Source organism: Hemiscyllium ocellatum, chromosome 3 (genome assembly GCF_020745735.1).
Source record: "Hemiscyllium ocellatum isolate sHemOce1 chromosome 3, sHemOce1.pat.X.cur, whole genome shotgun sequence".
In the NCBI taxonomy this organism is placed as follows: domain Eukaryota; kingdom Metazoa; phylum Chordata; class Chondrichthyes; order Orectolobiformes; family Hemiscylliidae; genus Hemiscyllium; species Hemiscyllium ocellatum.
In genome coordinates, this window is record NC_083403.1 from 2751088 (window position 1) to 2776736 (window position 25649).

The 25649-nt window shown below is 59.3% G+C and overlaps 1 protein-coding gene across 9 annotated transcripts in view; it reads left to right on the top strand.

Annotated features, from left to right (window-relative positions):
• LOC132830202 (equilibrative nucleoside transporter 1-like) overlaps positions 1-25649 on the top strand; it is a 245423-nt gene that overhangs the window by 180441 nt on the left and 39333 nt on the right. For all 9 annotated transcript variants that reach the window (XM_060847769.1, XM_060847762.1, XM_060847778.1 and 6 more), the window contains one exon: positions 25099-25207. In XM_060847769.1, coding sequence (XP_060703752.1) covers positions 25099-25207 — 109 coding nt within the window. The remainder of the gene's footprint in view (positions 1-25098; positions 25208-25649) is intronic.

A 25649-nucleotide genomic window follows, 5' to 3' on the forward strand; every position in this document is an offset into this window, starting at 1 on the left:
TCACTAGGCCCCGAGTGAGGGGCCTTCCCATTGGTACTGACACTAGGCCCCGAGTGAGGGGGTTTCTCATTGGTACTGACACTAGGGCCCGATTGAGGGGCCTTCCCATTGGTACTGACACGAGGGCCCAAGTGAGGGACCTTCCCTTTGGTACTGACACTGGGGCCCGAGTGAGGGGCCTTCCCATTGGTACTGACAGTGGGGCCCGAGTGAGGGGGCTTCCCATTGGTACTGACAGGAGAGCCCAAGTGAGGGGGTTTCTCATTGGTACTGACACTAGGGCCTGAGTGAGGGGCCTTCCCATTGGTACTGACACTAGGGCCTGAGTGAGGGGGCTTCCCATTGGGACTGACACTGGGGCCCGAGTGAGGGGCCTTCCCATTGGTACTGACACTAGGGCCCGATTGAGGGGCCTTCCCATTGGTACTGACACTAGGGCCCGAGTGAGGGGGCTACCCATTGGTACTGACACTGGGGCCCGAGTGAGGGGGCTTCCCATTGGTACTGACACTAGGGCCCGAATGAGGGGGCTACCCATCGGTACTGACACTGGGGCCCGAGTGAGGGGGCTACCCATCGGTACTGACACTAGAGCCCGAGTGAGGGGCCTTCCCATTGGTACTGACACTAGTGCCCAAGTGAGGGGGCTTCCCATTGGTACTGACACTAGGGCCCGAGTGAGGGGGCTACCCATCGGTGCTGACACTAGGGCCCGAGTGAGGGGGCTTCCCATTGGTACTGACACTAGGGCCCGAGTGAGGGGCTTCCCATTGGTACTGACACTAGGGCCCAGGTGAGGGGCCTTCCCATTGGTACTGACACTGGGGCCCGAGTGAGGGGGCTTCGCATTCGTACTGACACTAGGACACGGGTGAGGGGGCTTCCCATTGGTACTGACACTAGGCCCCGAGTGAGGGGCCTTCCCATTGGTACTGACACGAGGGCCCGAGTTAGGGGGCTTCCCCATTGGTACTGACACTAGGCCCCGAGTGAGGGGCCTTCCCATTGGTACTGACACTAGGCCCCAAGTGAGGGGCCTTCCCATTGGTACTGACACTAGGGCCTGAGTGTGGGGGCTTTCCACTGGTACTGACACTAGTGCCCAAGTGAGGGGGCTTCCCATTGGTACTGACACTAGGGCCTGAATGAGGGGGCTACCCATCGGTACTGACACTGGGGCCCGAGTGAGGGGGCTACCCATCGGTACTGACACTAGGGCCCGAGTGAGGGGCCTACCCATTGGTACTGACACTAGTGCCCAAGTGAGGGGACTTCCCATTGGTACTGACACTAGGGCCCGAGTGAGGGGGCTACCCATCGGTGCTGACACTAGGGCCCGAGTGAGGGGGCTTCCCATTGGTACTGACACTAGGGACCGAGTGAGGGGGCTTCCCATTGGTACTGACACTAGGGCCCAGGTGAGGGGCCTTCCCATTTGTACTGACACTGGGGCCCGAGTGAGGGGGCTTCGCATTCGTACTGACACTAGGACATGGGTGAGGGGGCTTCCCATTGGTACTGACACTAGGCCCCAAGTGAGGGGCCTTCCCATTGGTACTGACACTAGGGCCCGAGTTAGGGGGCTTCCCATTGGTACTGACACTAGGCCCCGAGTGAGGGGCCTTCCCATTGGTACTGACACTAGGGTCTGAGTGTGGGGGCTTTCCATTGGTACTGACACTAGTGCCCAAGTGAGGGGGCTTCCCATTGGTACTGACACTAGGGCCCGAATGAGGGGGCTACCCATCGGTACTGACACTGGTGCCCGAGTGAGGGTGCTACCCATCGGTACTGACACTAGGGCCCGAGTGAGGGGCCTTCCCATTGGTACTGACACTAGTGCCCAAGTGAGGGGGCTTCCCATTGGTACTGACACTAGGACCCGAGTGAGGGGGCTACCCATCGGTGCTGACACTAGGGCCCGAGTGAGGGGGCTTCCCATTGGTACTGACACTAGGGCCCGAGTGAGAGGGCTTCCCATTGGTACTGACACTAGGGCCCAAGTGAGAGGGCTTCCCATTGGTACTGACACTGGGGCCCGAGTGAGGGGGCTTCGCATTCGTACTGACACTAGGACACGGGTGAGGAGGCTTCCCATTGGTACTGACACTAGGCCCCGAGTGAGGGGCCTTCCCATTGGTACTGACACTAGGGCCCGATTGAGGGGCCTTCCCATTGGTACTGACACTAGGCCCCGAGTGAGGGGCCTTCCCATTGGTACTGACACTAGGGCCTGAGTGTGGGGGCTTTCCATTGGTACTGACACTAGTGCCCAAGTGAGGGGGCTTCCCATTGGTACTGACACTAGGGCCCGAATGAGGGGGCTACCCATCGGTACTGACACTGGTGCCCGAGTGAGGGGGCTACCCATCGGTACTGACACTAGGGCCCGAGTGAGGGGCCTTCCCATCGGTGCTGACACTAGGGCCCGAGTGAGGGGGCTTCCCATTGGTACTGACACTAGGGCCCAAGTGAGAGGGCTTCCCATTGGTACTGACACTGGGGCCCGAGTGAGGGGGCTTCGCATTCGTACTGACACTAGGACACGGGTGAGGGGGCTTCCCATTGGTACTGACACTAGGCCCCGAGTGAGGGGCCTTCCCATTGGTACTGACACTAGGGCCCGAGTTAGGGGGCTTCCCATTTGTACTGACACTAGGCCCCGAGTGAGGGGCCTTCCCATTGGTACTGACACTAGGGCCCGAGTGAGGGGCCTTCCCATTGGTACTGACACTAGGCCCCGAGTGAGGGGCCTTCCCATTGGTACTGACACTAGGCCCCGAGTTAGGGGCCTTCCCATTGGTACTGACACTAGGGCCTGAGTGTGGGGGCTTTCCATTGGTACCGACACTAGGGCCCGAGTGAGGGGCCTTCCCTTGGGGATTCACACTAGGGCCCGAGTGAAGGGGCTTCCCATTGGTACTGACGCTAGGGCCCGAGTGAAGGGGCTTCCCATTGGTACTGACACTCGGGCCCGAGTGAGGGGGCTTCCCATTGGCACTAACACCTGGGCCCGAGTGAGGGGGCTTCCCATTGGTACTGACACTAGGGCCCGTGTGAGGAGGCTTCCCATTGGTACTGACACTAGGGCCCGAGTGAGGGGCCTTCCCATTGGTACTGACACTAGGGCCCGAGTGAGGGGCCTTCCCATTGGTACTGACACTAGGCCCCGAGTTTTTTTTAGATTAGATTAGACTTACAGTGTGGAAACAGGCCCTTCGGCCCAACAAGTCCACACCGACCCGCCGAAGCGCAACCCACCCATACCCCTACATTTACCCCTTACCTAACACTACGGGCAATTTAGCTTGGCCAATTCACCTGACCCACACATCTTTGGACTGTGGGAGGAAACCGGAGCACCCGGAGGAAACCCACGCAGACACGGGGAGAACGTGCAAACTCCACACAGTCAGTCGCCTGAGTCGGGAATTGAACCCGGGTCTACAGGCGCTGTGAGGCAGCAGTGCTAACCACTGTGCCACCGTGCCGCCCACTATGCCACCGTGCCGCCCACTTGTACTGACACTAGGCCCCGAGTGAGGGGCCTTCCCATTGGTACTGACACTAGGGCCCGAGTGAGGGGCCTTCCCATTGGTACTGACACTAGGCCCCGAGTGAGGGGCCTTCCCATTGGTACTGACACGAGAGCCCAAGTGAGGGGGCTTCCCATTGGTACTGACACTAGGGCCTGAGTGTGGGGGCTTTCCATTGGTACCGACACTAGGGCCCGAGTGAGGGGCCTTCCCTTGGGGATTCACACTAGGGCCCGAGTGAAGGGGCTTCCCATTGGTACTGACACTAGGGCCCGAGTGAAGGGGCTTCCCATTGGTACTGACACTGGGGCCCGAGTGAGGGGACTTCCCATTGGTACTGACACTAGGGCCCAAGTGAGGGGGCTTCCCATTGGCACTAACACCTGGGCCCGAGTGAGGGGGCTTCCCATTGGTACTGACACTAGGGCCCGTGTGAGGAGGCTTCCCATTGGTACTGACACTGGGGCCCGAGTGAGGGGACTTCCCATTGGTACTGACACTAGGGCCCGAGTGAGAGGGCTTCCCATTGGTACTGACACTAGGGCCCAAGTGAGAGGGCTTCCCATTGGTACTGACACTGGGGCCCGAGTGAGGGGGCTTCGCATTCGTACTGACACTAGGACACGGGTGAGGAGGCTTCCCATTGGTACTGACACTAGGCCCCGAGTGAGGGGCCTTCCCATTGGTACTGACACTAGGGCCCGAGTTAGGGGGCTTCCCATTTGTACTGACACTAGGCCCCGAGTGAGGGGCCTTCCCATTGGTACTGACACTAGGGCCCGAGTGAGGGGCCTTCCCATTGGTACTGACACTAGGGCCCGAGTGAGGGGCCTTCCCATTGGTACTGACACTAGGCCCCGAGTTAGGGGCCTTCCCATTGGTACTGACACTAGGGCCTGAGTGTGGGGGCTTTCCATTGGTACCGACACTACGGCCCGAGTGAGGGGCCTTCCCTTGGGGATTCACACTAGGGCCCGAGTGAAGGGGCTTCCCATTGGTACTGACACTAGGGCCCGTGTGAGGGGCCTTCCCATTGGGACTGACACTAGGGCCCGTGTGAGGAGGCTTCCCATTGGTACTGACACTAGGGCCCGAGTGAGGCGCCTTCCCATTGGTACTGACTCTAGGGCCCGAGTGAGGGGCCTTGCCATTGGTACAGACACTAGGCCCCGAGTGAGGGGACTTCCCATTGGTACTGACACTAGTGCCCGAGTGAGGGGGCTTCCCATTGGTACTGACACTGGGGCCCGAGTGAGGGGGCTTCGCATTCGTACTGACACTAGGACACGGGTGAGGAGGCTTCCCATTGGTACTGACACTAGGCCCCGAGTGAGGGGCCTTCCCATTGGTACTGACACTAGGGCCCGAGTTAGGGGGCTTCCCATTTGTACTGACACTAGGCCCCGAGTGAGGGGCCTTCCCATTGGTACTGACACTAGGGCCCGAGTGAGGGGCCTTCCCATTGGTACTGACACTAGGGCCCGAGTGAGGGGCCTTCCCATTGGTACTGACACTAGGCCCCGAGTTAGGGGCCTTCCCATTGGTACTGACACTAGGGCCTGAGTGTGGGGGCTTTCCATTGGTACCGACACTACGGCCCGAGTGAGGGGCCTTCCCTTGGGGATTCACACTAGGGCCCGAGTGAAGGGGCTTCCCATTGGTACTGACACTAGGGCCCGTGTGAGGGGCCTTCCCATTGGGACTGACACTAGGGCCCGTGTGAGGAGGCTTCCCATTGGTACTGACACTAGGGCCCGAGTGAGGCGCCTTCCCATTGGTACTGACTCTAGGGCCCGAGTGAGGGGCCTTGCCATTGGTACAGACACTAGGCCCCGAGTGAGGGGACTTCCCATTGGTACTGACACTAGTGCCCGAGTGAGGGGGCTACCCATTGGTACTGACACTAGGGCCCGAGTGAGGGGGCTTCCCATTGGTACTGACACTAGGCACCAAATGAGGGGGCTTCCCATTGGTACTGACACAAGAGCCCAAGTGAGGGGGCTTCCCATTGGTATGACACTAGGGCCTGAGTGAGGGTGCTTCCCATTGTTACTGACACTAGGGCCCGAGTGAGGGGGCTTCCCTTGGGGATTGACACGAGGGCCCGAGTGAGGGGGCTACCTATTGGTACTGACTCTAGGGCCCGAGTGAGGGTGCTTCCCATTGTTATGACACTAGGGCCTGAGTGAAGGGGCTTCCCATTGGTACTGACACTAGGGACCGAGTGAGGGGGCTTCCCATCGGTACTGACACTAGGCCCCAAGTGAGGGGGCTTCCCATTGGTACTGACACGAGAGCCCAAGTGAGGGGGCTTCCCATTGGTACTGACACGAGAGCCCAAGTGAGGGGGCTTCCCATTGGTACTGACACTAGGGCCTGAGTGTGGGGGCTTTCCATTGGTACCGACACTAGGGCCCGAGTGAGGGGCCTTCCCTTGGGGATTCACACTAGGGCCCGAGTGAAGGGGCTTCCCATTGGTACTGACACTAGGGCCCGAGTGAAGGGGCTTCCCATTGGTACTGACACTGGGGCCCGAGTGAGGGGACTTCCCATTGGTACTGACACTAGGGCCCAAGTGAGGGGGCTTCCCATTGGCACTAACACCTGGGCCCGAGTGAGGGGGCTTCCCATTGGTACTGACACTAGGGCCCGTGTGAGGAGGCTTCCCATTGGTACTGACACTGGGGCCCGAGTGAGGGGACTTCCCATTGGTACTGACACTAGGGCCCGAGTGAGAGGGCTTCCCATTGGTACTGACACTAGGGCCCAAGTGAGAGGGCTTCCCATTGGTACTGACACTGGGGCCCGAGTGAGGGGGCTTCGCATTCGTACTGACACTAGGACACGGGTGAGGAGGCTTCCCATTGGTACTGACACTAGGCCCCGAGTGAGGGGCCTTCCCATTGGTACTGACACTAGGGCCCGAGTGAGGGGCCTTCCCATTGGTACTGACACTAGGGCCCGAGTGAGGGGCCTTCCCATTGGTACTGACACTAGGCCCCGAGTTAGGGGCCTTCCCATTGGTACTGACACTAGGGCCTGAGTGTGGGGGCTTTCCATTGGTACCGACACTACGGCCCGAGTGAGGGGCCTTCCCTTGGGGATTCACACTAGGGCCCGAGTGAGGAGGCTTCCCATTGGTACTGACACTAGGGCCCGAGTGAGGCGCCTTCCCATTGGTACTGACTCTAGGGCCCGAGTGAGGGGCCTTGCCATTGGTACAGACACTAGGCCCCGAGTGAGGGGACTTCCCATTGGTACTGACACTAGTGCCCGAGTGAGGGGGCTACCCATTGGTACTGACACTAGGGCCCGAGTGAGGGGGCTTCCCATTGGTACTGACACTAGGCACCAAATGAGGGGGCTTCCCATTGGTACTGACACAAGAGCCCAAGTGAGGGGGCTTCCCATTGGTATGACACTAGGGCCTGAGTGAGGGTGCTTCCCATTGTTACTGACACTAGGGCCCGAGTGAGGGGGCTTCCCTTGGGGATTGACACGAGGGCCCGAGTGAGGGGGCTACCTATTGGTACTGACTCTAGGGCCCGAGTGAGGGTGCTTCCCATTGTTATGACACTAGGGCCTGAGTGAAGGGGCTTCCCATTGGTACTGACACTAGGGACCGAGTGAGGGGGCTTCCCATCGGTACTGACACTAGGCCCCAAGTGAGGGGGCTTCCCATTGGTACTGACACGAGAGCCCAAGTGAGGGGGCTTCCCATTGGTACTGACACTAGGGCCTGAGTGAAGGGGCTTCCCTTGAGGATTGACACGAGGGCCCGAGTGAGGGGGCTACCCATTGGTACTGACTCTAGGGCCCGAGTGAGGGTGCTTCCCATTGTTATGACACTAGGGCCTGAGTGAAGGGGCTTCCCATTGGTACTGACACTAAGGACCGAGTGAGGGGGCTTCCCATCGGTACTGACACTAGGCCCGAAGTGAGGGGGCTTCCCATTGGTACTGACACGAGAGCCCAAGTGAGGGGGCTTCCCATTGGTACTGACACTAGGGCCCGAGTGAGGGGGCTTCCCATTGATACTGACACTAGGGCCCGAGTGAGGGGGCTTCCCATTGGTACTGACACTAGGCCCCAAGTGAGGGGCCTTCCCATTGGTACTGACACTAGGGCCCGAGTTAGGGGGCTTCCCATTGGTACTGACACTAGGCCCCGAGTGAGGGGCCTTCCCATTGGTACTGACACTAGGGCCTGAGTGTGGGGGCTTTCCATTGGTACTGACACTAGTGCCCGAGTGAGGGGCCTTCCCATTGGTACTGACACTAGTGCCCAAGTGAGGGGGCTTCCCATTGGTACTGACACTAGGACCCGAGTGAGGGGGCTACCCATCGGTGCTGACACTAGGGCCCGAGTGAGGGGGCTTCCCATTGGTACTGACACTAGGGCCCGAGTGAGAGGGCTTCCCATTGGTACTGACACTAGGGCCCAAGTGAGAGGGCTTCCCATTGGTACTGACACTGGGGCCCGAGTGAGGGGGCTTCGCATTCGTACTGACACTAGGACACGGGTGAGGAGGCTTCCCATTGGTACTGACACTAGGCCCCGAGTGAGGGGCCTTCCCATTGGTACTGACACTAGGGCCCGAGTTAGGGGGCTTCCCATTTGTACTGACACTAGGCCCCGAGTGAGGGGCCTTCCCATTGGTACTGACACTAGGGCCCGATTGAGGGGCCTTCCCATTGGTACTGACACTAGGCCCCGAGTGAGGGGCCTTCCCATTGGTACTGACACTAGGGCCTGAGTGTGGGGGCTTTCCATTGGTACTGACACTAGTGCCCAAGTGAGGGGGCTTCCCATTGGTACTGACACTAGGGCCCGAATGAGGGGGCTACCCATCGGTACTGACACTGGTGCCCGAGTGAGGGGGCTACCCATCGGTACTGACACTAGGGCCCGAGTGAGGGGCCTTCCCATCGGTGCTGACACTAGGGCCCGAGTGAGGGGGCTTCCCATTGGTACTGACACTAGGGCCCGAGTGAGAGGTCTTCCCATTGGTACTGACACTAGGGCCCAAGTGAGAGGGCTTCCCATTGGTACTGACACTGGGGCCCGAGTGAGGGGGCTTCGCATTCGTACTGACACTAGGACACGGGTGAGGGGGCTTCCCATTGGTACTGACACTAGGCCCCGAGTGAGGGGCCTTCCCATTGGTACTGACACTAGGGCCCGAGTTAGGGGGCTTCCCATTTGTACTGACACTAGGCCCCGAGTGAGGGGCCTTCCCATTGGTACTGACACTAGGGCCCGAGTGAGGGGCCTTCCCATTGGTACTGACACTAGGCCCCGAGTGAGGGGCCTTCCCATTGGTACTGACACTAGGCCCCGAGTTAGGGGCCTTCCCATTGGTACTGACACTAGGGCCTGAGTGTGGGGGCTTTCCATTGGTACCGACACTAGGGCCCGAGTGAGGGGCCTTCCCTTGGGGATTCACACTAGGGCCCGAGTGAAGGGGCTTCCCATTGGTACTGACGCTAGGGCCCGAGTGAAGGGGCTTCCCATTGGTACTGACACTAGGGCCCGAGTGAGGGGGCTTCCCATTGGCACTAACACCTGGGCCCGAGTGAGGGGGCTTCCCATTGGTACTGACACTAGGGCCCGTGTGAGGAGGCTTCCCATTGGTACTGACACTAGGGCCCGAGTGAGGGGCCTTCCCATTGGTACTGACACTAGGGCCCGAGTGAGGGGCCTTCCCATTGGTACTGACACTAGGCCCCGAGTTTTTTTTAGATTAGATTAGACTTACAGTGTGGAAACAGGCCCTTCGGCCCAACAAGTCCACACCGACCCGCCGAAGCGCAACCCACCCATACCCCTACATTTACCCCTTACCTAACACTACGGGCAATTTAGCTTGGCCAATTCACCTGACCCACACATCTTTGGACTGTGGGAGGAAACCGGAGCACCCGGAGGAAACCCACGCAGACACGGGGAGAACGTGCAAACTCCACACAGTCAGTCGCCTGAGTCGGGAATTGAACCCGGGTCTACAGGCGCTGTGAGGCAGCAGTGCTAACCACTGTGCCACCGTGCCGCCCACTATGCCACCGTGCCGCCCACTTGTACTGACACTAGGCCCCGAGTGAGGGGCCTTCCCATTGGTACTGACACTAGGGCCCGAGTGAGGGGCCTTCCCATTGGTACTGACACTAGGCCCCGAGTGAGGGGCCTTCCCATTGGTACTGACACGAGAGCCCAAGTGAGGGGGCTTCCCATTGGTACTGACACTAGGGCCTGAGTGTGGGGGCTTTCCATTGGTACCGACACTAGGGCCCGAGTGAGGGGCCTTCCCTTGGGGATTCACACTAGGGCCCGAGTGAAGGGGCTTCCCATTGGTACTGACACTAGGGCCCGAGTGAAGGGGCTTCCCATTGGTACTGACACTGGGGCCCGAGTGAGGGGACTTCCCATTGGTACTGACACTAGGGCCCAAGTGAGGGGGCTTCCCATTGGCACTAACACCTGGGCCCGAGTGAGGGGGCTTCCCATTGGTACTGACACTAGGGCCCGTGTGAGGAGGCTTCCCATTGGTACTGACACTGGGGCCCGAGTGAGGGGACTTCCCATTGGTACTGACACTAGGGCCCGAGTGAGAGGGCTTCCCATTGGTACTGACACTAGGGCCCAAGTGAGAGGGCTTCCCATTGGTACTGACACTGGGGCCCGAGTGAGGGGGCTTCGCATTCGTACTGACACTAGGACACGGGTGAGGAGGCTTCCCATTGGTACTGACACTAGGCCCCGAGTGAGGGGCCTTCCCATTGGTACTGACACTAGGGCCCGAGTGAGGGGCCTTCCCATTGGTACTGACACTAGGGCCCGAGTGAGGGGCCTTCCCATTGGTACTGACACTAGGCCCCGAGTTAGGGGCCTTCCCATTGGTACTGACACTAGGGCCTGAGTGTGGGGGCTTTCCATTGGTACCGACACTACGGCCCGAGTGAGGGGCCTTCCCTTGGGGATTCACACTAGGGCCCGAGTGAGGAGGCTTCCCATTGGTACTGACACTAGGGCCCGAGTGAGGCGCCTTCCCATTGGTACTGACTCTAGGGCCCGAGTGAGGGGCCTTGCCATTGGTACAGACACTAGGCCCCGAGTGAGGGGACTTCCCATTGGTACTGACACTAGTGCCCGAGTGAGGGGGCTACCCATTGGTACTGACACTAGGGCCCGAGTGAGGGGGCTTCCCATTGGTACTGACACTAGGCACCAAATGAGGGGGCTTCCCATTGGTACTGACACAAGAGCCCAAGTGAGGGGGCTTCCCATTGGTATGACACTAGGGCCTGAGTGAGGGTGCTTCCCATTGTTACTGACACTAGGGCCCGAGTGAGGGGGCTTCCCTTGGGGATTGACACGAGGGCCCGAGTGAGGGGGCTACCTATTGGTACTGACTCTAGGGCCCGAGTGAGGGTGCTTCCCATTGTTATGACACTAGGGCCTGAGTGAAGGGGCTTCCCATTGGTACTGACACTAGGGACCGAGTGAGGGGGCTTCCCATCGGTACTGACACTAGGCCCCAAGTGAGGGGGCTTCCCATTGGTACTGACACGAGAGCCCAAGTGAGGGGGCTTCCCATTGGTACTGACACTAGGGCCTGAGTGAAGGGGCTTCCCTTGAGGATTGACACGAGGGCCCGAGTGAGGGGGCTACCCATTGGTACTGACTCTAGGGCCCGAGTGAGGGTGCTTCCCATTGTTATGACACTAGGGCCTGAGTGAAGGGGCTTCCCATTGGTACTGACACTAAGGACCGAGTGAGGGGGCTTCCCATCGGTACTGACACTAGGCCCGAAGTGAGGGGGCTTCCCATTGGTACTGACACGAGAGCCCAAGTGAGGGGGCTTCCCATTGGTACTGACACTAGGGCCCGAGTGAGGGGGCTTCCCATTGATACTGACACTAGGGCCCGAGTGAGGGGGCTTCCCATTGGTACTGACACTAGGCCCCAAGTGAGGGGCCTTCCCATTGGTACTGACACTAGGGCCCGAGTTAGGGGGCTTCCCATTGGTACTGACACTAGGCCCCGAGTGAGGGGCCTTCCCATTGGTACTGACACTAGGGCCTGAGTGTGGGGGCTTTCCATTGGTACTGACACTAGTGCCCGAGTGAGGGGCCTTCCCATTGGTACTGACACTAGTGCCCAAGTGAGGGGGCTTCCCATTGGTACTGACACTAGGACCCGAGTGAGGGGGCTACCCATCGGTGCTGACACTAGGGCCCGAGTGAGGGGGCTTCCCATTGGTACTGACACTAGGGCCCGAGTGAGAGGGCTTCCCATTGGTACTGACACTAGGGCCCAAGTGAGAGGGCTTCCCATTGGTACTGACACTGGGGCCCGAGTGAGGGGGCTTCGCATTCGTACTGACACTAGGACACGGGTGAGGAGGCTTCCCATTGGTACTGACACTAGGCCCCGAGTGAGGGGCCTTCCCATTGGTACTGACACTAGGGCCCGAGTTAGGGGGCTTCCCATTTGTACTGACACTAGGCCCCGAGTGAGGGGCCTTCCCATTGGTACTGACACTAGGGCCCGATTGAGGGGCCTTCCCATTGGTACTGACACTAGGCCCCGAGTGAGGGGCCTTCCCATTGGTACTGACACTAGGGCCTGAGTGTGGGGGCTTTCCATTGGTACTGACACTAGTGCCCAAGTGAGGGGGCTTCCCATTGGTACTGACACTAGGGCCCGAATGAGGGGGCTACCCATCGGTACTGACACTGGTGCCCGAGTGAGGGGGCTACCCATCGGTACTGACACTAGGGCCCGAGTGAGGGGCCTTCCCATCGGTGCTGACACTAGGGCCCGAGTGAGGGGGCTTCCCATTGGTACTGACACTAGGGCCCGAGTGAGAGGTCTTCCCATTGGTACTGACACTAGGGCCCAAGTGAGAGGGCTTCCCATTGGTACTGACACTGGGGCCCGAGTGAGGGGGCTTCGCATTCGTACTGACACTAGGACACGGGTGAGGGGGCTTCCCATTGGTACTGACACTAGGCCCCGAGTGAGGGGCCTTCCCATTGGTACTGACACTAGGGCCCGAGTTAGGGGGCTTCCCATTTGTACTGACACTAGGCCCCGAGTGAGGGGCCTTCCCATTGGTACTGACACTAGGGCCCGAGTGAGGGGCCTTCCCATTGGTACTGACACTAGGCCCCGAGTGAGGGGCCTTCCCATTGGTACTGACACTAGGCCCCGAGTTAGGGGCCTTCCCATTGGTACTGACACTAGGGCCTGAGTGTGGGGGCTTTCCATTGGTACCGACACTAGGGCCCGAGTGAGGGGCCTTCCCTTGGGGATTCACACTAGGGCCCGAGTGAAGGGGCTTCCCATTGGTACTGACGCTAGGGCCCGAGTGAAGGGGCTTCCCATTGGTACTGACACTAGGGCCCGAGTGAGGGGGCTTCCCATTGGCACTAACACCTGGGCCCGAGTGAGGGGGCTTCCCATTGGTACTGACACTAGGGCCCGTGTGAGGAGGCTTCCCATTGGTACTGACACTAGGGCCCGAGTGAGGGGCCTTCCCATTGGTACTGACACTAGGGCCCGAGTGAGGGGCCTTCCCATTGGTACTGACACTAGGCCCCGAGTTTTTTTTAGATTAGATTAGACTTACAGTGTGGAAACAGGCCCTTCGGCCCAACAAGTCCACACCGACCCGCCGAAGCGCAACCCACCCATACCCCTACATTTACCCCTTACCTAACACTACGGGCAATTTAGCTTGGCCAATTCACCTGACCCACACATCTTTGGACTGTGGGAGGAAACCGGAGCACCCGGAGGAAACCCACGCAGACACGGGGGAGAACGTGCAAACTCCACACAGTCAGTCGCCTGAGTCGGGAATTGAACCCGGGTCTACAGGCGCTGTGAGGCAGCAGTGCTAACCACTGTGCCACCGTGCCGCCCACTATGCCACCGTGCCGCCCACTTGTACTGACACTAGGCCCCGAGTGAGGGGCCTTCCCATTGGTACTGACACTAGGGCCCGAGTGAGGGGCCTTCCCATTGGTACTGACACTAGGCCCCGAGTGAGGGGCCTTCCCATTGGTACTGACACGAGAGCCCAAGTGAGGGGGCTTCCCATTGGTACTGACACTAGGGCCTGAGTGTGGGGGCTTTCCATTGGTACCGACACTAGGGCCCGAGTGAGGGGCCTTCCCTTGGGGATTCACACTAGGGCCCGAGTGAAGGGGCTTCCCATTGGTACTGACACTAGGGCCCGAGTGAAGGGGCTTCCCATTGGTACTGACACTGGGGCCCGAGTGAGGGGACTTCCCATTGGTACTGACACTAGGGCCCAAGTGAGGGGGCTTCCCATTGGCACTAACACCTGGGCCCGAGTGAGGGGGCTTCCCATTGGTACTGACACTAGGGCCCGTGTGAGGAGGCTTCCCATTGGTACTGACACTGGGGCCCGAGTGAGGGGACTTCCCATTGGTACTGACACTAGGGCCCGAGTGAGAGGGCTTCCCATTGGTACTGACACTAGGGCCCAAGTGAGAGGGCTTCCCATTGGTACTGACACTGGGGCCCGAGTGAGGGGGCTTCGCATTCGTACTGACACTAGGACACGGGTGAGGAGGCTTCCCATTGGTACTGACACTAGGCCCCGAGTGAGGGGCCTTCCCATTGGTACTGACACTAGGGCCCGAGTTAGGGGGCTTCCCATTTGTACTGACACTAGGCCCCGAGTGAGGGGCCTTCCCATTGGTACTGACACTAGGGCCCGAGTGAGGGGCCTTCCCATTGGTACTGACACTAGGGCCCGAGTGAGGGGCCTTCCCATTGGTACTGACACTAGGCCCCGAGTTAGGGGCCTTCCCATTGGTACTGACACTAGGGCCTGAGTGTGGGGGCTTTCCATTGGTACCGACACTACGGCCCGAGTGAGGGGCCTTCCCTTGGGGATTCACACTAGGGCCCGAGTGAAGGGGCTTCCCATTGGTACTGACACTAGGGCCCGTGTGAGGGGCCTTCCCATTGGGACTGACACTAGGGCCCGTGTGAGGAGGCTTCCCATTGGTACTGACACTAGGGCCCGAGTGAGGCGCCTTCCCATTGGTACTGACTCTAGGGCCCGAGTGAGGGGCCTTGCCATTGGTACAGACACTAGGCCCCGAGTGAGGGGACTTCCCATTGGTACTGACACTAGTGCCCGAGTGAGGGGGCTACCCATTGGTACTGACACTAGGGCCCGAGTGAGGGGGCTTCCCATTGGTACTGACACTAGGCACCAAATGAGGGGGCTTCCCATTGGTACTGACACAAGAGCCCAAGTGAGGGGGCTTCCCATTGGTATGACACTAGGGCCTGAGTGAGGGTGCTTCCCATTGTTACTGACACTAGGGCCCGAGTGAGGGGGCTTCCCTTGGGGATTGACACGAGGGCCCGAGTGAGGGGGCTACCTATTGGTACTGACTCTAGGGCCCGAGTGAGGGTGCTTCCCATTGTTATGACACTAGGGCCTGAGTGAAGGGGCTTCCCATCGGTACTGACACTAGGCCCGAAGTGAGGGGGCTTCCCATTGGTACTGACACGAGAGCCCAAGTGAGGGGGCTTCCCATTGGTACTGACACTAGGCCCCAAGTGAGGGGCCTTCATTTGGTACTGACACTAGGGCCCGAGTTAGGGGGCTTCCCATTGGTACTGACACTAGGCCCCGAGTGAGGGGCCTTCCCATTGGTACTGACACTAGGGCCTGAGTGTGGGGGCTTTCCATTGGTACTGACACTAGTGCCCGAGTGAGGGGCCTTCCCATTGGTACTGACACTAGTGCCCAAGTGAGGGGGCTTCCCATTGGTACTGACACTAGGACCCGAGTGAGGGGGCTACCCATCGGTGCTGACACTAGGGCCCGAGTGAGGCGGCTTCCCATTGGTACTGACACTAGGGCCCGAGTGAGAGGGCTTCCCATTGGTACTGACACTAGGGCCCAAGTGAGAGGGCTTCCCATTGGTACTGACACTGGGGCCCGAGTGAGGGGGCTTCGCATTCGTACTGACACTAGGACACGGGTGAGGAGGCTTCCCATTGGTACTGACACTAGGCCCCGAGTGAGGGGCCTTCCCATTGGTACTGACACTAGGGCCCGAGTTAGGGGGCTTCCCATTTGTACTGACACTAGGCCCCGAGTGAGGGGCCTTCCCATTGGTACTGACACTAGGGCCCGATTGAGGGGCCTTCCCATTGGTACTGACACTAGGGCCTGAGTGTGGGGGCTTTCCATTGGTACTGACACTAGTGCCCAAGTGAGGGGGCTTCCCATTGGTACTGACACTAGGGCCCGAATGAGGGGGCTACCCATCGGTACTGACACTGGTGCCCGAGTGAGGGGGCTACCCATCGGTACTGACACTAGGGCCCGAGTGAGGGGCCTTCCCATCGGTGCTGACACTAGGGCCCGAGTGAGGGGGCTTCCCATTGGTACTGACACTAGGGCCCGAGTGAGAGGTCTTCCCATTGGTACTGACACTAGGGCCCAAGTGAGAGGGCTTCCCATTGGTACTGACACTGGGGCCCGAGTGAGGGGGCTTCGCATTCGTACTGACACTAGGACACGGGTGAGGGGGCTTCCCATTGGTACTGACACTAGGCCCCGAGTGAGGGGCCTTCCCATTGGTACTGACACTAGGGCCCGAGTTAGGGGGCTTCCCATTTGTACTGACACTAGGCCCCGAGTGAGGGGCCTTCCCATTGGTACTGACACTAGGGCCCGAGTGAGGGGCCTTCCCATTGGTACTGACACTAGGCCCCGAGTGAGGGGCCTTCCCATTGGTACTGACACTAGGCCCCGAGTTAGGGGCCTTCCCATTGGTACTGACACTAGGGCCTGAGTGTGGGGGCTTTCCATTGGTACCGACACTAGGGCCCGAGTGAGGGGCCTTCCCTTGGGGATTCACACTAGGGCCCGAGTGAAGGGGCTTCCCATTGGTACTGACGCTAGGGCCCGAGTGAAGGGGCTTCCCATTGGTACTGACACTAGGGCCCGAGTGAGGGGGCTTCCCATTGGCACTAACACCTGGGCCCGAGTGAGGGGGCTTCCCATTGGTACTGACACTAGGGCCCGTGTGAGGAGGCTTCCCATTGGTACTGACACTAGGGCCCGAGTGAGGGGCCTTCCCATTGGTACTGACACTAGGGCCCGAGTGAGGGGCCTTCCCATTGGTACTGACACTAGGCCCCGAGTTTTTTTTAGATTAGATTAGACTTACAGTGTGGAAACAGGCCCTTCGGCCCAACAAGTCCACACCGACCCGCCGAAGCGCAACCCACCCATACCCCTACATTTACCCCTTACCTAACACTACGGGCAATTTAGCTTGGCCAATTCACCTGACCCACACATCTTTGGACTGTGGGAGGAAACCGGAGCACCCGGAGGAAACCCACGCAGACACGGGGAGAACGTGCAAACTCCACACAGTCAGTCGCCTGAGTCGGGAATTGAACCCGGGTCTACAGGCGCTGTGAGGCAGCAGTGCTAACCACTGTGCCACCGTGCCGCCCACTATGCCACCGTGCCGCCCACTTGTACTGACACTAGGCCCCGAGTGAGGGGCCTTCCCATTGGTACTGACACTAGGGCCCGAGTGAGGGGCCTTCCCATTGGTACTGACACTAGGCCCCGAGTGAGGGGCCTTCCCATTGGTACTGACACGAGAGCCCAAGTGAGGGGGCTTCCCATTGGTACTGACACTAGGGCCTGAGTGTGGGGGCTTTCCATTGGTACCGACACTAGGGCCCGAGTGAGGGGCCTTCCCTTGGGGATTCACACTAGGGCCCGAGTGAAGGGGCTTCCCATTGGTACTGACACTAGGGCCCGAGTGAAGGGGCTTCCCATTGGTACTGACACTGGGGCCCGAGTGAGGGGACTTCCCATTGGTACTGACACTAGGGCCCAAGTGAGGGGGCTTCCCATTGGCACTAACACCTGGGCCCGAGTGAGGGGGCTTCCCATTGGTACTGACACTAGGGCCCGTGTGAGGAGGCTTCCCATTGGTACTGACACTGGGGCCCGAGTGAGGGGACTTCCCATTGGTACTGACACTAGGGCCCGAGTGAGAGGGCTTCCCATTGGTACTGACACTAGGGCCCAAGTGAGAGGGCTTCCCATTGGTACTGACACTGGGGCCCGAGTGAGGGGGCTTCGCATTCGTACTGACACTAGGACACGGGTGAGGAGGCTTCCCATTGGTACTGACACTAGGCCCCGAGTGAGGGGCCTTCCCATTGGTACTGACACTAGGGCCCGAGTTAGGGGGCTTCCCATTTGTACTGACACTAGGCCCCGAGTGAGGGGCCTTCCCATTGGTACTGACACTAGGGCCCGAGTGAGGGGCCTTCCCATTGGTACTGACACTAGGGCCCGAGTGAGGGGCCTTCCCATTGGTACTGACACTAGGCCCCGAGTTAGGGGCCTTCCCATTGGTACTGACACTAGGGCCTGAGTGTGGGGGCTTTCCATTGGTACCGACACTACGGCCCGAGTGAGGGGCCTTCCCTTGGGGATTCACACTAGGGCCCGAGTGAAGGGGCTTCCCATTGGTACTGACACTAGGGCCCGTGTGAGGGGCCTTCCCATTGGGACTGACACTAGGGCCCGTGTGAGGAGGCTTCCCATTGGTACTGACACTAGGGCCCGAGTGAGGCGCCTTCCCATTGGTACTGACTCTAGGGCCCGAGTGAGGGGCCTTGCCATTGGTACAGACACTAGGCCCCGAGTGAGGGGACTTCCCATTGGTACTGACACTAGTGCCCGAGTGAGGGGGCTTCCCATTGGTACTGACACTGGGGCCCGAGTGAGGGGGCTTCGCATTCGTACTGACACTAGGACACGGGTGAGGAGGCTTCCCATTGGTACTGACACTAGGCCCCGAGTGAGGGGCCTTCCCATTGGTACTGACACTAGGGCCCGAGTTAGGGGGCTTCCCATTTGTACTGACACTAGGCCCCGAGTGAGGGGCCTTCCCATTGGTACTGACACTAGGGCCCGAGTGAGGGGCCTTCCCATTGGTACTGACACTAGGGCCCGAGTGAGGGGCCTTCCCATTGGTACTGACACTAGGCCCCGAGTTAGGGGCCTTCCCATTGGTACTGACACTAGGGCCTGAGTGTGGGGGCTTTCCATTGGTACCGACACTACGGCCCGAGTGAGGGGCCTTCCCTTGGGGATTCACACTAGGGCCCGAGTGATGGGGCTTCCCATTGGTACTGACACTAGGGCCCGTGTGAGGGGCCTTCCCATTGGGACTGACACTAGGGCCCGTGTGAGGAGGCTTCCCATTGGTACTGACACTAGGGCCCGAGTGAGGCGCCTTCCCATTGGTACTGACTCTAGGGCCCGAGTGAGGGGCCTTGCCATTGGTACAGACACTAGGCCCCGAGTGAGGGGACTTCCCATTGGTACTGACACTAGTGCCCGAGTGAGGGGGCTACCCATTGGTACTGACACTAGGGCCCGAGTGAGGGGGCTTCCCATTGGTACTGACACTAGGCACCAAATGAGGGGGCTTCCCATTGGTACTGACACAAGAGCCCAAGTGAGGGGGCTTCCCATTGGTATGACACTAGGGCCTGAGTGAGGGTGCTTCCCATTGTTACTGACACTAGGGCCCGAGTGAGGGGGCTTCCCTTGGGGATTGACACGAGGGCCCGAGTGAGGGGGCTACCTATTGGTACTGACTCTAGGGCCCGAGTGAGGGTGCTTCCCATTGTTATGACACTAGGGCCTGAGTGAAGGGGCTTCCCATTGGTACTGACACTAGGGACCGAGTGAGGGGGCTTCCCATCGGTACTGACACTAGGCCCCAAGTGAGGGGGCTTCCCATTGGTACTGACACGAGAGCCCAAGTGAGGGGGCTTCCCATTGGTACTGACACTAGGGCCTGAGTGAAGGGGCTTCCCTTGAGGATTGACACGAGGGCCCGAGTGAGGGGGCTACCCATTGGTACTGACTCTAGGGCCCGAGTGAGGGTGCTTCCCATTGTTATGACACTAGGGCCTGAGTGAAGGGGCTTCCCATTGGTACTGACACTAGGGCCCGTGTGAGGGGGCTTCCCATTGGTACTGACACTAGGGCCCGAGTGAGGGGCCTTCCCATTGGTACTGACACTAGGCCCCGAGTGAGGGGCCTTCCCATTGGTACTGACACTAGGCCCCAAGATTTTTTTAGATTAGATTAGACTTACAATGTGGAAACAGGCCCTTCGGCCCAACAAGTCCACACCGACCCGCCGAAGCGCAACCCACCCATACCCCTACATTTACCCCTTACCTAACACTACGGGCAATTTAGCTTGGCCAATTCACCTGACCCACACATCTTTGGACTGTGGGAGGAAACCGGAGCACCCGGAGGAAACCCACGCAGACACGGGGAGAACGTGCAAACTCCACACAGTCAGTCGCCTGAGTCGGGAATTGAACCCGGGTCTACAGGCGCTGTGAGGCAGCAGGGCTAACCACTGTGCCACCGTGCCGCCCACTATGCCACCGTGCCGCCCACTTGTACTGACACTAGGCCCCGAGTGAGGGGCATTCCCAATGGTACTGACACTAGGGCCCGAGTGAGGGGCCTTCCCATTGGTACTGACACTAGGCCCCGAGTGAGGGGCCTTCCCATTGGTACTGACACGAGAGCCCAAGTGAGGGGGCTTCCCATTGGTACTGACACTAGGGCCTGAGTGTGGGGGCTTTCCATTGGTACCGACACTAGGGCCCGAGTGAGGGGCCTTCCCTTGGGGATTCACACTAGGGCCCGAGTGAAGGGGCTTCCCATTGGTACTGACACTAGGGCCCGAGTGAAGGGGCTTCCCATTGGTACTGACACTGGGGCCCGAGTGAGGGGACTTCCCATTGGTACTGACACTAGGGCCCAAGTGAGGGGGCTTCCCATTGGCACTAACACCTGGGCCCGAGTGAGGGGGCTTCCCATTGGTACTGACACTAGGGCCCGTGTGAGGAGGCTTCCCATTGGTACTGACACTGGGGCCCGAGTGAGGGGACTTCCCATTGGTACTGACACTAGGGCCCGAGTGAGGGGGCTTCCCATTGGCACTAACACCTGGGCCCGAGTGAGGGGGCTTACCATTGGTACTGACACTAGGGCCCGTGTGAGGAGGCTTCCCATTGGTACTGACACTAGGGCCCGAGTGAGGGGGCTTCCCATTGGTACAGACACTAGTGCCCGAGTGAGGGGGCTACCCATTGGTACTGACACTAGGGCCCGAGTGAGGGGGCTTCCCATTGGTACTGACACTAGTGCCCGAGTGAGGGGGCTACCCATTGGTACTGACACTAGGGCCCGAGTGAGGGGGCTTCCCATTGGTACTGACACTAGGCACCAAATGAGGGGGCTTCCCATTGGTACTGACACGAGAGCCCAAGTGAGGGGGCTTCCCATTGGTATGACACTAGGGCCTGAGTGAGGGTGCTTCCCATTGTTACTGACACTAGGGCCCGAGTGAGGGGGCTTCCCTTGGGGATTGACACGAGGGCCCGAGTGAGGGGGCTACCCATTGGTACTGACTCTAGGGCCCGAGTGAGGGTGCTTCCCATTGTTATGACACTAGGGCCTGAGTGAAGGGGCTTCCCATTGGTACTGACACTAGGGACCGAGTGAGGGGGCTTCCCATCGGTACTGACACTAGGCCCCAAGTGAGGGGGCTTCCCATTGGTACTGACACGAGAGCCCAAGTGAGGGGGCTTCCCATTGGTACTGACACTAGGGCCTGAGTGAAGGGGCTTCCCTTGAGGATTGACACGAGGGCCCGAGTGAGGGGGCTACCCATTGGTACTGACTCTAGGGCCCGAGTGAGGGTGCTTCCCATTGTTATGACACTAGGGCCTGAGTGAAGGGGGTTCCCATTGGTACTGACACTAGGGACCGAGTGAGGGGGCTTCCCATCGGTACTGACACTAGGCCCCAAGTGAGGGGGCTTCCCATTGGTACTGACACGAGAGCCCAAGTGAGGGGGCTTCCCATTGGTACTGACACTAGGGCCCGAGTGAGGGGGCTTCCCATTGATACTGACACTAGGGCCCGAGTGAGGGGGCTTCTCATTGGTACTGACACTAGGGCCCGTGTGAGGAGGCTTCCCATTGGTACTGACACTAGGGCCCGAGTGAGGGGCCTTGCCATTGGTACTGACACTGGGGCCCGAGTGAGGGGGCTACCCATTGGTACTGACTCTAGGGCCCGAGTGAGGGGACTTCCCATTGGTACAGACACTAGTGCCCGAGTGAGGGGGCTACCCATTGGTACTGACACTAGGGCTCGAGTGAGGGGGCTTCCCATTGGTACTGACACTAGTGCCCGAGTGAGGGGGCTACCCATTGGTACTGACACTAGGGCCCGAGTGAGGGGGCTTCCCATTGGTACTGACACGAGAGCCCAAGTGAGGGGGCTTCCCATTGGTATGACACTAGGGCCTGAGTGAGGGTGCTTCCCATTGGTACTGACACTAGGGCCCGAGTGAGGGGGCTTCCCTTGGGGATTGACACGAGGGCCCGAGTGAGGGGGCTACCCATTGGTACTGACTCTAGGGCCCAAGTGAGGGTGCTTCCCATTGTTATGACACTAGGGCCTGAGTGAAGGGGCTTCCCATTGGTACTGACACTAGGGACCGAGTGAGGGGGCTTCCCATCGGTACTGACACTAGGCCCCAAGTGAGGGGGCTTCCCATTGGTACTGACACGAGAGCCCAAGTGAGGGGGCTTCCCATTGGTACTGACACTAGGGCCCGAGTGAGGGGGCTTCCCATTGATACTGACACTAGGGCCCGAGTGAGGGGGCTTCTCATTGGTACTGACACTAGGGCCCGGGTGAGGGGGCTTCCCATTGGTACTGACACTAGGGCCCGGGTGAGGGTGCTTCCCATTGGTACTGACACTAGGGCCCGAGTGAGGGGGCTTCCCATTGATACTGACACTAGGGCCCGAGTGAGGGGGCTTCTCATTGGTACTGACACTAGGGCCCGGGTGAGGGGGCTTCCCATTGGTACTGACACTAGGGCCCGGGTGAGGGGGCTTCCCATTGGTACTGACACTAGGGCCCGAGTGAAGGGGCTTCCCATTGGTACCGACACTAGGCCCCGAGTGAGGGGGCTTATCATTGGTACAGACACTAGTGCCCGAGTGAGGGACCTTCCCCTTGGTACTGATACTAGACCCTAAGTGAGGGAGCTACCCATCAGTACTGACACTAGGGCACGAGTGAGGGGGCTTCCCATCGGTACTGACACTAGGGCCCGAGTGAGGGGGCTTCCTATTGGTACTGACACTAGGGCCTGAGTGAGGGGGCTTCCCATTGGTACTGACACTAGGGCCCGAGTGAGGGGGCTACCCATTGGTACTGACACTAGGGCCCGAGTGAGGGGGCTTCCCATTGGTACTTCCACTAGGGCCCGAGTGAGGGGGCTTCCTATTGGTACTGCCACTAGGGCCTGAGTGAGGGGGCTTCCCATTGGTACTTCCACTAGGGCCCGAGTGAGGGGGCTTCCCATCGGTACTGACTCTAGGGCCCGAGTGAGGGGGCTTCCCACTGGTACTGACACGAGGGCCCGAGTGAGGGGCCTTCCCATTGGTACTGACACTAGGCCCCAAGTGATGGGGCTACCCATCGGTACTGACTCTAGGGCCCGAGTGAGGGGGCTTCCTATTGGTACTGACACTAAGGCCCGAGTGAGGGGGCTACCCATCGGTACTGACACTAGGGCCCGAGTGAGGGGGCTTTCCATTGGTATTGACACTAGGGCCCGAGTGAGGGGACTACCCATCGGTACTGACACTAGGGCCCGAGTGAGGGGGCTTTCCATTGGTATTGACACTAGGGCCCGAGTGAGGGGGCTTCCCATTGGTACTGACACTAGGGCCCGAGTGAGGGGGCTTCCCATTGGTACTGACACCAGGGCCCGAGTGAGGGGGCTTCCCATTGGTACTGACACTAGGGCCCGGGTGAGGGGGCTTCCCATTGGTACAGACACTATGGCCCGAGTGAGGGACCTTCCCACTGGTACTGACACTAGGCCCCGAGTGAGGGGACTTCCCATTGGTACTGACACTAGGCCCCGAATGAGGGGGCTTCCCATTGGTACTGACACTAGGCCCCGAGTGAGGGGGCTACCCATTGGTACAGACACTAGGGCCCGAGTGAGGGGGCTTCCCATTGGTACTGACACTGGGGCCCGAGTGAGGGGGCTTCCCATTGGTCCTGACACTGGGGCCCGAGTGAGGGGGCTTCCCATTGGTACTGACACTAGGGCCCAAGTGAGGGGGCTTCCCATTGGTCCTGACACTAGGGCCCGAGTGAGGGGGTTCCAATTGGTACTGACACTAGTGCCCGAGTGAGGGGCCTTCCCATTGGTACTGACACTAGGGCCCGAGTGAGGGGGTTCCCATTGGTACTGACACTAGGGCCTGAGTGAGGGGGTTCGCATTGGTACTGACACTAGGGCCCGAGTGACGGGGCTTCCCATCGGTACTGACACTAGGGCGCGAGTGAGGGGGCTTCCCATTGGTACTGACTCTAGGGTCCGAGTGAGGGGCCTTCCCATTGGTACTGACACTGGGGCCCGAGTTTGGGGGCTACCCATCGGTACTGATACTAGACCCCAAGTGAGGAGGCTACCCATCAGTACTGACACTAGGGCCCGAGTGAAGGGCCTTCCCATTGGTACTGACAGTGGGGCCCGAGTGAGGGGGCTTCCCATTGGTACTGACACTAGGGCCCAAGTGAGGGGGCTTCCCATTGGTCCTGACACTAGGGCCCAAGTGAGGGGGCTTCCCATTGGTACTGACACTAGGGCCCGAGTGAGGGGCTTCCCATTGGTACTGACACTGGGGCCCGAGTGAGGGGGCTTCCCATTGGTACTGACACTAGGGCCCAAGTGAGGGGGCTTCCCATTGGTCCTGACACTAGGGCCCGAGTGAGGGGGCTTCCCATTGGTACTGACACTAGGGCCCAAGTGAGGGGGCTTCCCATTGGTACTGACACTAGGGCCCGAGTGAGGGGGCTTCCCATTGGTACTGACACTAGGGCCCGAGTGAGGGGGCAACACCTTCGATCTGATTTGGAGTATGTTTCCTTTAGACTGAGTTGGGGCATGGTGGGTTGATGCAGATCGTTTTGGCAACCACTTGTAATTAACTATATTGCAGGTATTTAAGGCAGAGGTAGATCAGTCCTTAATTAGAAAAGGGGCCAAGGTTTATAGGAGATGGTGGGTGATTGGGGTTGAGAAACCTATTGGCCATGATGGAATGGTGGAACAGACTCAATGGGCCAAATGGCCTAATTCTGCTCCTTTATCGTCTGGTCTTTTGTTTTTACAAACTCAGCAGGATGACACCTGTTGAGAATTCCTGCCTTTGGATAGCCACCGTACTAAAGTCTCTCTCTCTCTCTGTGTCTCTCTCTACCTTTCTCTCTGTTCCTGTCTCTATCCATCTGTTACCATCTCCCTGGGTTTCCGGATTGACGTTCCGAGTTGCTGGGTGATGGGCCCAGCACTAACCTTCTTCTCTCTCTCTCTGTCTCTGTTAGATCTGGCCAATGGCCTTGATGGTGTGTTTGGTGTTTACTGTCACCATTGGAGTATTCCCAGCAGTAACCGTCGATGTGAAATCTAACATCTCCGCTGACGGCACGTGGGGTAAGTTCCTGGGTGTGGTGAGAGTCAGAGACACTGTCAGAGAGTGTTTCAAAGATATACCCCAGAGTGTACAGAGCCTGTATTACACAGTATCACCAAATAGGAATGAAAGCACAGGCGTGTGGAGACTAGCAGGAGATCACTTGGCCCATCTTGGCCATGCTGCCTTCGTTAGTGAAGGTATCTACTTGTCCCATTGCCCTATTCTCTGTCCCTTGTCTCTTCAAATTAGTCCCCAGTACGATTCTGGTAAATCTCTCTGTCCTTGTATCTATCCATATGCAGAACCCAGAACTGAACCCAGCACTCCAAGGCTGCACCAGCATTTCATGACGATTGAGAATAATGTCTAGCCTTTGTGGAATGGTGTTCTATTCATAAAGCCCTGGATCTTGAAAAGCAAGGAAAGCAGACTTTGGACAACTGAAATAAAAGACCAACA